This window comes from Cebus imitator, unplaced genomic scaffold (assembly GCF_001604975.1).
Source record: "Cebus imitator isolate Cc_AM_T3 unplaced genomic scaffold, Cebus_imitator-1.0 Scaffold84, whole genome shotgun sequence".
Taxonomy (NCBI): Eukaryota; Metazoa; Chordata; class Mammalia; order Primates; family Cebidae; genus Cebus; species Cebus imitator.
This window is the reverse complement of record NW_016107399.1, coordinates 3,366,175-3,379,393: the sequence shown is the minus strand read 5'-3', so window position 1 is coordinate 3,379,393 and position 13,219 is coordinate 3,366,175. Positions and strand designations below refer to the sequence as shown.

At 45.9% G+C, this 13,219-nt stretch overlaps 2 protein-coding genes across 6 annotated transcripts in view; one reads left to right on the top strand and one right to left on the bottom strand.

Moving 5' to 3' along the window:
* The window catches only part of MAEL (maelstrom spermatogenic transposon silencer), a 48,714-nt gene extending 43,789 nt beyond the window's left edge, over window positions 1–4,925 (bottom strand). The window contains exon 1 of the mRNA XM_017534076.2: window positions 4,603–4,925. The gene's annotated coding sequence lies outside the window, so the exon portion shown is untranslated. The remainder of the gene's footprint in view (window positions 1–4,602) is intronic.
* A 339-nt stretch (window positions 4,926–5,264) lies between these two features.
* Window positions 5,265–13,219, top strand: part of ILDR2 (immunoglobulin like domain containing receptor 2) — a 60,090-nt gene continuing 52,135 nt past the window's right edge. Inside the window, exon 1 of one of the 5 annotated variants that reach the window (XM_017534070.2) lies at window positions 5,265–5,438. In XM_017534070.2, coding sequence (XP_017389559.1) covers window positions 5,393–5,438 — 46 coding nt within the window. In that variant the 5' untranslated portion in view covers window positions 5,265–5,392. Of the gene's footprint in view, window positions 5,439–7,509; window positions 7,702–13,219 lie in introns of those variants that run through there. The other 4 variants (XM_037740487.1, XM_037740486.1, XM_037740485.1 and 1 more) reach the window with 4 other exon arrangements.

Genomic DNA, 13,219 nt, shown 5'->3' with positions numbered 1-13,219 from the left:
TTTCCTTTCTCCAGGGATATCCTAGAGACTGGAGAACAAATTGACAATGAGTGAATTTTGGCATTGGCACAGCTTTTGTCCAGCACCTTTTCCTATATTATAGAAATATTACAGGGTATAGAAAGTTATAGGCTGGGCACAATGGGTCACACTTGTAATCCCAGCACTTTTGGAGGCTGAGGTGGGAGGATCACTTGAGCCCAGGAGTTTGAGACCAAACTGGGCAACATAGCAAGATGCAGTCTCTCAGAAAAAAAAAAAAATTAAAAATTCACTGGGCATGGTGGTGTGCACTTGCAGTCCCAGCTACTTGGGAAGCTGAGGCAGGAGGACAGCACTGAGCCTAGCAAGGTTGCACTGAGCTATGATGGCACCACTCAGTCTAGTCTGGGTGAGAGAGTCAGAGCCTGTGTCTAAAAGAAAGGAAGAAAATTACAAAGAAAAAAAACAAATGAATGATGATCTTCCCAGAGATAATCATTGTTCCTGATTTGTTGTCTTCTTTGTCCCTTTTAAATGTATTTTTTTCATATTTGATACCAAGTTTAAATATAACTTTATGTTCTTTTTTTCTACACATTATCCTTGAATGGACCTTTTTAGGGAAAACATTGGTAGAGAGCTAATTCAGGAAAGTTCTGCCCCACTGTTGAGCAGGATCTAGCCTTAGGAACAGGCACACAAAACATCACCTAATTCAGCATCCAGCACCACCAGCCCGAGACTGGATTGAATCTGCTGGAAGTACATGGAATTTTCAACACATTCTCCCAAACTTTTACTTATTATATACTTTCCACTGTTCTTGGCAGTTCAGATTTCGTTTTTTCTTTTTCTTTCTTTTTTTTTTTTTTTTTTTGCCATAATGCATTTTTTTATTCGCATTTCTTTTCTTTAAAGCATCTTCTTAAGGAAACAACTTATTCCTCAACATGAAAGGACTTCAAGATTGAAAATGTTTCCAGTTTTCATTATAGGGTTCCTAGAGTCTTCAGGGTTTTTTTAGTTCCTTGGTTTAATTTAGGTTTTTAACTTATAACTCATTGAGGGTGGTTTTGAAGGTAGGGAGAATGGGAAAGATAACAAACCTAAAAGGAAGAGAAAAAATAGATGGACCAAACTTACATGAGAAAAATGGTATCTGTTTCAGAGTCATACTTTATATATTCCTCTTGAAATGCAGGATCAGAGAGAAGTAGAAATATGATTTCATCTGTGTGCTTTAAACAGATTTACATTAAGCAGTATTCATGTGCATGCATGCCTGTGTGTCTGCAATGAAATCATGTTTTAAAGACGATTCAGCTACATTATATTTATAACTATGTGGTTGCTACCAGCTACCAGCATGTCTCCTTGCAGTGGTTCACTTCCCTTTTCTCTGTGTCCTAATTCTGTTCGAAAGTGTAGAGCTTTGCTGAAGCAGCCTGTTAGTCTCCCCCACCACACACATACAATCTCAGCTGTGGCTTCCTGGGAATCTTGTTCTGATTCCAAACAGGTCCTTGTTCTGACACGTCTTGTTGCAGTAGAAAGTTTGAAGTATTGCAGATCCAGACCCCCTCCTTGGCTGTGATGAATCAATCTCTCTATCTGGGCTCCTGTCCTATTAGGCCAGAATAAATGGACAACGGGAGCTTAACTAGATCCAAGGCTCATTAGAAAACATCAGCTCAACAGCTTCCCAGGAGAACAAAAAGATAGTTAGGTATTGCTTCTTAAACATTAATGTGCATCAGAAGCACCTGGAGAAGGTGGTTAAACTGCAGCTTTATGGGCTCCACCTGGAGTTTCTGATCTCATTATTTTTAGTAGAACCTGGGAGTCTGTTTAAGCAAACACAGATTCTGTGATCTGATGATTCTGATACTGGAAGTTCAGAAACCACACTGGGACTCTGGGTGCCACATCCCATTACCCACTGCCAATGTGTCAAAATAATAGCATTTTCCCATCCTCTTTTCACCTCCATCCCTTAGGCTACATGTTTTGAATCATTAGGTGTACTTCAAAAATTTATATTAACCCTTCATCACCTTGGCAATAACATGTGCAAAGTGATGGAGGGGCACACACTGTGATGCACTCCAGTTTAGCATACCATTCAGGATAGCCTGGGCTCCACTCATCAGGAAGATTCGGGTTCACCATGTGTACCTCTCTGGCTATAAAGCAGACATGCAGGGCACTACATGGAAAACACATTTCTAGGATGATGGACAAGGCACCTGCATTCTATGATTCATTGTGACACAAACTCTGCCAGTCTCCTGATTCCTTGTTCAACTACACAAAGACACCTCCTCTGAGCAGACGTGAGTTCACCTCATGTTCCACTTCATATAGACATCCAGGTTCCCTTCACTCAGTTCATCTCCTATCTTTCACATGTATAAATTTGCTCAGATGTCCAAGTTTTGCATAAAATGCCATTTGTTTTGAGACAGGGTATCACTCTGTCACCCAGGCTGGAGTCCAGTAATGTGGTCACAGCTCACTGCAGCCTCAACCTCCCAGATTCAAGTGATCCTCTCACCTCAGCCTCCTGAGTAGCTAAGACTACAGGAATGCACAACCACATCTGGCTAATTTTTGTATTTTTGTAAAGATTGGGTTTCACCATGTTACTCAATCTGGTCAAACTCCTAAGCTCAAATGATCTGCCCACCTCAGCCTCCCGAAGTGCTGAGATTACAGGCGTGAGCCACTGCACCTGGCTAAAATGCCTCTGTTACGTGCCCTTAGATAATAAACACTATTCAAGCTGTTTTGTGCACTGTGTGTGGCACACATACATACATGCAATAAATGGCAGAGCATAATACAAACATATCATCATCTCAACCTTCTGGTGTAGATGTTTTTTCTTTTTCTTTTCCTTTTTTTTTTGAGACAGAGTCTTGCTCTTTTGCCAGGCTGGAGTATAGTGGCACGATCTCAGCTCACTGCAACCTCCACCTCCTGGATTCAAGTGATTCTCCTGTCTCAGCCTCCTGAGTAGCTGGGATTACAGGTGCGTGCCATCACACCCAGCTAATTTTTGTGTTTTTAGTAGAGAAGGGGTCTTGAAATCCTGATCTCAGGTGATCTGCCTGCCTGGCTTCCCAAAGTGCTGGGATTACAGGTGTGAGCTGCCGCACCAAGCCCATGCACCATGTGTTCTTTTTATGGTGCAAAAAGTATATGCTTTAGAGTCAGATTCAAATCCTAGCTCTGCCACTTACTAGCTACCTGATCTTAGAGAAGTTAGTTAAATGCTCTGGGCCTAAGTTCTCTCTTTAGGGTTATATGAGAAGGCTTGTAAAACATGTGGATCTTTGCCTAGAACCTAATAGGAAACCCACAAATGTTAGGTGCCTCCTATGTTTTTATTCTTCTGTACATGAAAGGAAATAGTCCTCAAATTTCTCTCATGCAGTACATAGCATGAAAAATCATCCTGGCCAAAATAAATAGTTGATGAAAGGATATTGGGTGGTTCAAAGAATTGCCAGGAAAGCAAAGAGCCAAGTGTAGAAGAGAGGCTGGAACCCAGAGAGCCTATAAGACCACAGTCAAAATCACACTTTGGATCTTCCTGGTGGCTTAAACTCTGCCACAGCTGATTGTGTACACTGGATGCTGCTGCTGCCTCAGTGACAAAATCACTTCTCCACTGGCCTTGTTCCTTATGTCCACCACTTGCTCAAGAATAAAAAAGCTCTGAGGGAGAGGTCAGCCTGGCCATGCCAGGGGCCTGGGTCTGCACTTCAGCTGGGATGGTCAGGGAGGTGGCTCTAGACTTTCTGGCTTCTGCAGTTGGAATTCCTCAAAATAAGAAGGGAATTCAAATGTCAAGCAGCCATAAAAGACGGCTGTCCAGGGTCTACTCTTATCATTTCTCACATGTTCACATATCCTCCCTGTCTGCATACACATTCACTCTTAGGTGTAGTCTTGTCTGTTCCAGGAACTACCCTCCAGCCTGGCATTACTCTGTTTTCAGATGCCACTTGAGACCTTTCTGCCTTGTCTCTGCCCAGAATGCCCCCACCTGCTCCCTTTCCACCAGGAACCCTTGAACGGCGCAAATCTTGCCATTTCTGCAAATGCCAACTTAGATGTTACCTCTACTTTATCGTGGTGCCCCCTCCCCACCCACGACTAACCCCTTCCTCTATGTTCCCAAGGCACTTTCTCTATGTCTCCATTATTGCCCTTGCCCCGTTTTACTACCAATAAGTATCATGTCTTCAATGGTCTGACCTTCCTCCCTTTCCTGGACCTAAGATGAGACTCCTAAGGACAGGAAGTCTATCTCATTCCACTTGTAGCCTTGGTTCTTAGCACCTAGTAGAGGCTTCACATATATTTCTTATGCAAATCATACATTTCTCAGTTCTCTCTCAACACATACATTTTGAGACCCAAGACAAATCCGTCTGAAAATTAGAAATAATCCATGTGAATGCGTGCTGCCAACTATAAAGTGTTGGATGGAATTAAGCTGTCATAATTATTTATCTCATTCTGGTTTTACATATTTTCTGTTAAAGGGCTGAATGCCCTTATTCTACCTCATATTTTAACAGGAAAAAGTAATGACGTGAGAGTCCCGCCTACCTTTTTCAATTCTGCGGAGCCTCTTGCCTGGTTCCTTGCACTGTCAAAAAGGAAACCAGACGAAGGGGTGGGGGTACCGCAGAAGCGAACGGTCTAGCCTAGAGTACCTGCTAGTTAAGTCCCGTAAGAAGTTAACGCCAAGTCCCCGCCGTCCCCCACCCTCGCCGCTGTCGTTCTCTCTCGGTTCAGGTTGGCTGTGGCGGCCCGCAGACACAGGCACCCCTTGTTGGAGTCCCCAACCCGCGTTCTCGCCGGGGTTCCCGAGCGCGGGCGTCCCTGGGAGAAGCCGCGATGGTCGCTCCCCGCTCAGCGCGGCCCGCGGGGCGGCCTCTCCCGCGCCTCTGGCTGGCTGCCCCACTGCGGACCCCTCTCCCCGCGTGGCCTCGGTCACTCTGCGCTGACCTCCGGGGCGCCGGGGTCCGGCACGTGACCGAGAAACTTTGGCAGCCGGGGCAGCGGGCTGCGGGGCGGAGGCGCGGGAGGCGGCGCGGCGGCGGAGCTCCCCCGCGCGGCGGGCTCTGCGGCGGAGAGACGCTCGCCCCGCGCAGCGCTGCCTGCGCGTGCGGAGGCGCAGCCGAGCGCCGCGCGGACCCCGGAAGCCCGCGGCAGCGCGCGCTCCGCCGGCGGCGCGATCCAGCCCCCGGCCCCGCCTGCGCGCCCGGCCCGGCGGGCGCTGCGCCCAGGGACGCCCGGTGCCCGCCGCTGCGCTGCCGCGGGGTGACCGCGATTCTTCTGTTCCAGCCGTTTCCCACTTTCCTCACTCCGTAATCCGGATGGGAAGTTGGGGAAGATGGACAGGGTCTTGCTGAGGTGGATTGCTCTTTTCTGGCTAACAGGTAAGAGTCCTTTTCTTCAGAAACGAAGAACTTTGTATATGCCTGTAGTGGTTCTGTTCTCACCCCACCCCCATTTTCCTCCTTACTGACCATGTTTAAAGCTGCTTATCAGTCTGGTGGAAAGTGGGGGAGGGGTGTGTGTGTGTGTGTGTGTGTGTGTGTGTGTGTGTGTGTGTGAATGATGGGGGCGGCAGGGGAGAAGCCCAATGACAAGTGAGACGCATCTAGATGCAGGTGTTTGACTCATTGGCGCTGAGGTTGTTCTTTCGAATGTGCATTTCCCCTTCATGAAACGGTTCTTCGGTCTTATCCTGAGTTGTAATGCTGTGAGTCCTGGGAAAAGCCTGGCTGGAATAAAAGAAGCTCAGAGAGAGCTGATGAATTAAGTGAACTGGTTTTCTGGAGGTGGAGGCTGGAGGACTATCTCCTTAATTTCTTCCCTAGAGAAGGAGGAGTATCCGGGCATTCTCTCTGTGGCTCTCTGGAGGGTGCAAGGAACTGGAGGTTGGGAAGGAGATGGGGATAGAACCTTAACTGATTGTGGACTTTAGGGCCTGCTCTCTGTCACTTGGTATCACTTGGGGAGTGGTCCCAAATGATAATTAGAAAGCAGAAGAGCCTTTCTAATAGGTGCACTCCCCACTACCTAAAAGATAATTGGCAGAGAGATTGAGAGGCATTGGGCTTCTCCCCAGCACCAGAATCACTGGTCTAGCTGAGTCTTCTGTGTCCTCCCTCCTTTTTGGTGAACTTTCTTCCCATTCTCCTGGGGTCAGGAGATGCTCTTGTTCTTAACCCATTTCCCCACAGGAGGATTCCGATTCCCTGTGGTTAAGGAATATGGGGCCTTGGGTGGCCAGCCCTGAGAGATTCTCAAAGCAGCCCTGCTGAGGGGAGTGGGATGGGAGTGAGGAAGGTCTGGATAGCTTGGACTGGGTCAGAGGCAACCATTCAAATCAAGGTGGAGGCAGAATGATGGAAGAAACAGAACAAGGGGTCAGAAGGGTGAGGACGGGATGGAGTGGAAGGCAGGAGAGAAAAGGGGAAAATAGCACCACATGAGAAGTTTGTCTCCTTTAGGGTCACCAACCAGACGATCTGGACAAAATCAAGGCACCAGGCAAAGGGGAACAAGCTTAAAATAGCTAAAACAAGTCATGGAAAGAGGGTAAAACACATTTAGCAAGAAAAGGCAAATACCCCATTTCCCTTAGCTTCAGAATAAGATTCTTGATTGCCTAAATATTTTTCCCATTTCAAATGAAATGTCCCTAATATTGCCCTTGCCCTACTGCTGAGTTTAGGCTGGGGGAGGCACCCTCAGCAGAGTTAGCCTCTTCTTTTGGCTGCTTTGAGTTCATCCCTCCCACATTATTCAAATATGAATCATCTCTAATTTCAGGGTTTGGCTGATCCATGCCTCCCAGCTCCCCTGGCCTCCCAGTGCCTTCCACTCCCACCCTCCCTGATTCTTCAGATCCTTAACCTGCCTCTATTCTCGAGTACTTAGTCCTTGAGCCTGTATCACCATCTCCCTGAAGTCAGCCAGGCATCTGGGGAGGAGTCCCTCAGTTAGAGGTGCTCTTACAGACACCCTGGGGTCTGCCTAAAATAAGTACTCTGGGGGTTTGCAGGGAGTGAGAGAAGAAGGGAAACAGCTCTCTTTAGATGGCTCACAGCTTTTTATGAAATGGAATCATATCACTGCAGGGTACCACAGGAACTGTAGTTCAGCGATCTCAGTTTATAGAGATGGAGTCCTAGAGAGGCAATATGCACGTAGCACGATCATGATTGATTAGGGACTAGATCCCAGTTCTCCCAAACCCCAGGCCAGTCTCATTCGCCCTCTCCCAAGCTGCCCCTCTGGGCTTTTTGCTGGAGGACTTTGTGTTTTATTTTTGTTTTGAGGGAGGTGATGCTTTATCTGTGCCTTCTGCCACCTGCACCTGGAAAGGCTGTTCTGCTTGGAATCAGGCAACAGGTTAGTTATCAAGGCCAGCTCAGCTGTCAGATGGCTGGGGATTCTTTGCTCTGAAAGTGAGACTGACTCCTGGGATCCCATTGATCATCCTCTGCCCCCAGCTCCTGCTTTCCCCTCATCCCATCACTGCTGTCAGAGGTGTGGACAGACAAGCTGCCTCTCAGCCTGAGCAAGTAGAGGAGCAAACAATGGCGGCTGGGGAGGGGAGGGAGGAGACAGAAGCAGACAAGGAGGAGATGAATTCAGACTCATTCTTCACAGAGAACCATGCGAGAAAAGGTGAGAAATTTTAGTCCAGCCCAATCAATGAATTCTCTCTTGAGGGGGTGGTAGAAAGGAAGGGAGACAGGGAAGGACAGATTAAAAAATGAGACAGAGAACCAGGAAAAAAAACCACATTTATTCTCCTTCTCCCTCCCTTTCTCTCCCCACCATCTCTCTCCCCACCCTCTCTATTTCTCCTCCCCTCCCCTCTCCTCCTGTTTCTCTTTTTTAATGCAGGCTGAGCAATTTCTAATCAACACTTCAGTTTTTTTTTTCCTCCAGGCTCTAGCAGCTCCTTCCTTGTCTTTCATTACTAAAATTCCGTATTTCTTCCTGTTACATATTTAGCCTCATGGTTTCTTATTGCCATTGTGATGTTGCTTCCCATAATATATTGATCTTGTTATTGTTGCTGTTGTTGTTGTTGTTGTTGTTTTGAACAAAACAAAATGCTTACCAGCTGCTATTTTAGCAACAGGTGCCATATAGCAATAAGACTTGAAGGAGGGTTCACTCTGTCTTTGTTCCTGAATATGGGTGGTGTTTCATCCTTTCCTGGCAGCAGAGGCTGTGAGAAACGCTGGAGCTGTGTCGACACTCTGGGAACCCACTCCCGGAGCAAGTGATATGTTTTCCTGGAGGCTCCTTTGCTATCTCTGTGATAAGGATTGTGTGTGATGGATTCTCATTTCTTTTTTTTCTTTTCTTTTTTTTTTTCTTTTTTTGAGACAGAGTCTCGCTCTATCACCCAGGCCAGAGTGCAGTGGCACTATCTCAGCTCACTGCAACCTCTGCCTTTTGGGTTCGAGCAATCCTTGTGTCTCAGCCTCCCAAGTAGCTGGGATTACAGGCATGCGCCACTACACCGGCTAATTTTTGTATTTTTAGTAGAGATTGGGGTTACCATGTTGGCTAAGTGGGTCTCAAACTCCCAACCCCAGGTGATATGCCCACTTTGGCCTTCCAAAGTACTGGGATTACAGGTGTGAGCCACCATGCCCGGCCCTGGATTAGCATCTATTTTGGTTTCATTTATTTGTCTATTCTACAAGCACAGATTAAATTCTTGTGATTTCTAAGTATTATAATAAGTGCTGAGAATAAGGCACTAAAAGACATCGTTCTTGTCCTCAAAGTGTTGTCAATCTAGTCAGTGATTCAAATAAGTTTTCAGCCAGGTGCAGTTGTTCATGCCTGTGAACCCAGCACTTTGGGAAGCTGAAGCAGGTGGACCTCTTGAGCCCAGGAGTTTAAAACCAGCCTGGGAAACATGGTGAAACCTCATCTCTACAAAAAATACAAAAAAAAATTAACCAGGAACGGTGGCTTGTGCCTGTAGTCCCAGCTACCCAGGGGGAGTCCCAGCTACCAGGGCGAGAACTGAGTGGGAGGACTGCTTGAGCCCAGGAAATAGAGGCTGCAGTGAGCTGAGACTGTGCCACTGTACTCCAGCGTGGGTGACAGAGTGAGACCCTGTCTCAAAACAAAAACCAAAAACCAAGTTTTCCAGTCATTTTGTTAGGGAGGTTAAAGGTCCTTTGATGAGAGCCACACCTGTGCTGTGAGAGCATGGCGGAAGCACGCACAATCCAAACCAGGAGTGGTGCAGCAGCTCTGAAACAAATTCCCAGAAAAGGTGATAGCTGAGTAAAGACATTTGTTCATGAATCGTCAGTGAGTGAGTTGCTCCTATGTCCCAGACATTGTGCTGGGGTTAATAAGACGAGGAAGTCACAGCTCTTGCCTTTAAGGCACTCAGTCTGGTGGTAGAGACACCAGTTATGGAGTAGCATTGTGCCAAAGCAGTGATAAAGATCTGCACGATGGAGTGCCTTGAAGCAGCCCCAGCCCAGCCTGCAGTGGGAAGGGAGGTATCAGGGAGTGATCATTACTTGGTCTGGCTTCATGTTCAGGTAGACACCTGGTGACTGTGAAGAATAGGCTTGGATTTAGAGAGTTAAAATGTTATTAGCCCTGGAGAAAGAAGAATCGCTTTTAGAGACTGCTGACACCTCAACTTTCGTTATCTCCTTTCCTGTCCTGCATAGCTTCCAATTTCTCTTCCTCCTCTGTTCTACTTTTCTCTATGGAACTTACCTCATTCATCTTCTTTCATCATTTTAGCACAGCTCTCCCAACTCTGCATCATCCCCAAGCCTGGATGCTTCTCTCTGGACTAGGAGAGGGAAGTTGTTTCAGTATCCTCCTCACTCTTTACATTTTACACATGAGTCTTCTGGGTGGCTAGTTTATATGGACTTGAGTATCAGTACGAGTAGTCTTAGTGCAAGTACCTAGTGCTTAGTTCAGTGTGAGTAGTATTAGTACCAGGACACGGTTAGTGGAAAGAGCCTTGACCTGGGAGCTGGGGTTTGGGTTCTAATTCTAGCTCCTCCATAGATCACTATATAACCATGGGTTTGGATCTTAGTGTTAAATATTGAGCAAGTTACTTCATCTCTAAGATTCTAGGGTTCTGAAATTTTCCCCCTTAAAATTTGATAAGTTGCAAATGAAAGCTAGAGTGACAGGTACGCTATTCCTTTTATAATTCACACAGGAGGAGCCAACAGGGAGACCCAGTTTCTTTTTTTCATACTTTCCCAGACCATTAATGATTAGAATGAAAAACACCAGCTAAAAGGAAGAGCTCTTGCTAGAATTTTCAGAAGAACAAATGGTGTAGAATCCAGTACTTGCTGGATAGGATAGGTTCCATTCTGAACAATTAAATGTGCTCATATTGAGAAGTGGTAATGTGAGTCAAGTACTTTGGACCACATAGGATGAATCCTACTCCAACCTACCTGGGCCTAGAATGTCCCTTCTAGTCCCAAATTTTTGCTCTAGGACTCTTTCACCTCTTCACCCCTTCCAACTATTTTAACTCCTTTGCCTTCTTTTTCCCAGTCAGGAGTATAAAGAAATGTGTGATGTTGTTGTTGTTGTTGTTGTTCTCGCTTATTTAAATGCTGTGATGCTTTTCTATGTGTTAAATGTCTTTCATATACATCATCCCATTTGATCTTGCTAAGTAAATAAGGCTGGTATTACCTACATATACTTAAGAAGACCAAGGCTCAGAAGAAATAAATGATTTGTCCAAGCCCATGATATCATACTGGTTAAAAGAATAAGAAATAATGTCACTGCCTTAATATGAGTTGGTTGTTTTAAGTACCTGAAGAATTCAGGAAAACATTCTTTTCTGGTTAAGGTAGATCAAACTATAACTTCTGATTTAGGTGAACATATATGGTGTCTATTACGGGGTATTGGACATTGAGAGTTCATAGAAAAGCGTGGAGTTCATAGAAAAGCGAGAAAGAATGACAGTTAGCTTTTCATAATGAAATCCTCAGATCCAGTGGGAAAGGAGTGAATGAAGAGTACTCCAGCGAGGCACACGAGAGCAGAGGATGTGCCCCAGTGACAGAGTAGAAACTGATGGCACATCAGAGTCCATCTGGTACTAGGGGCTGCTGCTGTGCTCTCAGGAGCCACACAGGATGTAGCTACAGCATATGCATGCTTAAAGTCTCAGTCTTCAAGATAGTTTTTGGCTCTCTGAAAATGAAAGAAGGTGTTTTGGATGATTAGCGTTCTTTACAGGCCAAGGAACAAGGAAGAACTCAGAAAAACCTGCTGCTTTCTCTGTTCTCCTTCAGCGTGTAGAACCTGAAAGTTCTACAGGCTGAAAGTGGTGCTGAATTAGAAGTAAGGCCCTCACATTCATCTGACACTCTGTCTCATCACTATCATCACCCTTTCCGTGCCCTTGGATCACCAGGAGGCAGTGTGGGGAGGGTGGGGAGGCTCCAGCTAACCTGGATTTGAATGCCAGCTTAGGATTTTTTCTTTTTTTTTTTTTTTTGGCTTTAAAATGGAAAGCTAACCTACCCTATAGGGTTGTTGTGATAATTAAAATGAAATTGTGTAAAACTTCTAGCACAATATTTGGGACACAGTAGGCCCTCAATACTTATTGTGAGCCCAAACTAGATGTATTTGCCAGTATTTTGATGCAGGAACAAGCAGCCCCCAAATCTCAGTAGCTCACAGCATACACTTAGTTCTTGCTCATATTATATGAGAGCTGCAGTCAGCTGTGGGTAGCTATGGATTGGCTAGGTTTGGTGGATTTGGCTCAATTCCAATTGTCTTCTTACTCCAAGACCCAGGATGAAGGAGCAGCCACTATCTGAGCATTTTGTTCTCACAGTGGAGGGCAAATGCTCAAGAGGGTCAGGGCAAGGGCAGAGCTAAACCATACAAATGTCTTCAAAGCTTCTGCTTGGCCATATCTGTGGTACATCTGCTTACAATCCATTGACCAAAGCAAGTCATGTGGTCGAGTTTATAGTCTGTGGGGTGGTAAGTATACTCCGCCTACAGGGACAAATGCAAGGATGGAGAGGAAACAAATCATTGGGAATAAATAATATAATCTATCAACTGGGTTAAATTATTCAACACATGTATGGAGTACTTATCATGTAGCAGAGGGAGCTTGTTGTTAGTTGGGGAGGTAGATGGCTAAATAAGAAATTCTCAGGGGAAGTGATGTGATTCTTTGGGGTATTGTGACTACAGTAAGAGCAGGAAGAAGTGTTAGAGGCAGTGATAGCTGAGCAAGTCCTCAAGGATGAATAGGAGTTGGCAAGAGAAGAGTGGGATGGGGAAAGGGGAATCTTCAATGGAAACAGCATGTGCAAATGCCAGGAATCAAGGGACAGCATGATGTTTTCTGAAAACTCAAATACTTTGGTATGGTTAGAGTCTTTAGTACTGTAGAAAGAATGGAAGGGAGTGGCCCCATCTGAAAGGAGCTTTTGTGCTCCTGAAGGCTAGAAGGAGTCTTTTAAGAATCAAAGCAAGAGAGTGGCACAATCAGATGTGCATTTTAGAAATATTATGTGGACCTCAGTGTGGAGAGTGGATTAGACGTGGACAAGACTTGTAGCAGAAGTCAACTAGGGAACATTTGCAGAAAGCATGGCAAGACATGGCGAGATCCTCAACTTGCATGGTACAGTGAGGAGGGGAGAAGTGGACAGAGTGACCAGAGATGGAGGAAGTAGGACTGGCTTGGATGAATGTGGAGGTTGAAGGGGAGGGAGTGTCAAAGTGCCTCCAGGTTTCTGGCTGGGGACTGCTGGAGATGCCATTCATCAACACGAACTGACACAAGAGGAGAAATGTGTTTTGTTTTGGAGATAGTCTCACTCTGTCGCCCAAGCTGGAGTACAGTGACTGCACGATCTCAGCTCATTGCAGCCTCTGCGTCCTGGGTCAAGCAGTTTTCGTACCTCAGCTTCCCAAGAAGCTGACACTACAGACACACATCACCATGCCTGGCTAATTTTTGTATTTTTAGTAGAGACAGGGTTTTGCCATGTTGGCCAGGCTGGTCTCGAATTCCTGGCCTCAAGCAGTCTGACTGCCTCAGCTTCCCAAAGTTCTGGGATTATAGGCATGAGGCACCACACCCAGCCAGAAGAAATATGTTAAGGAAAGATGAAGTTTTCCCTCC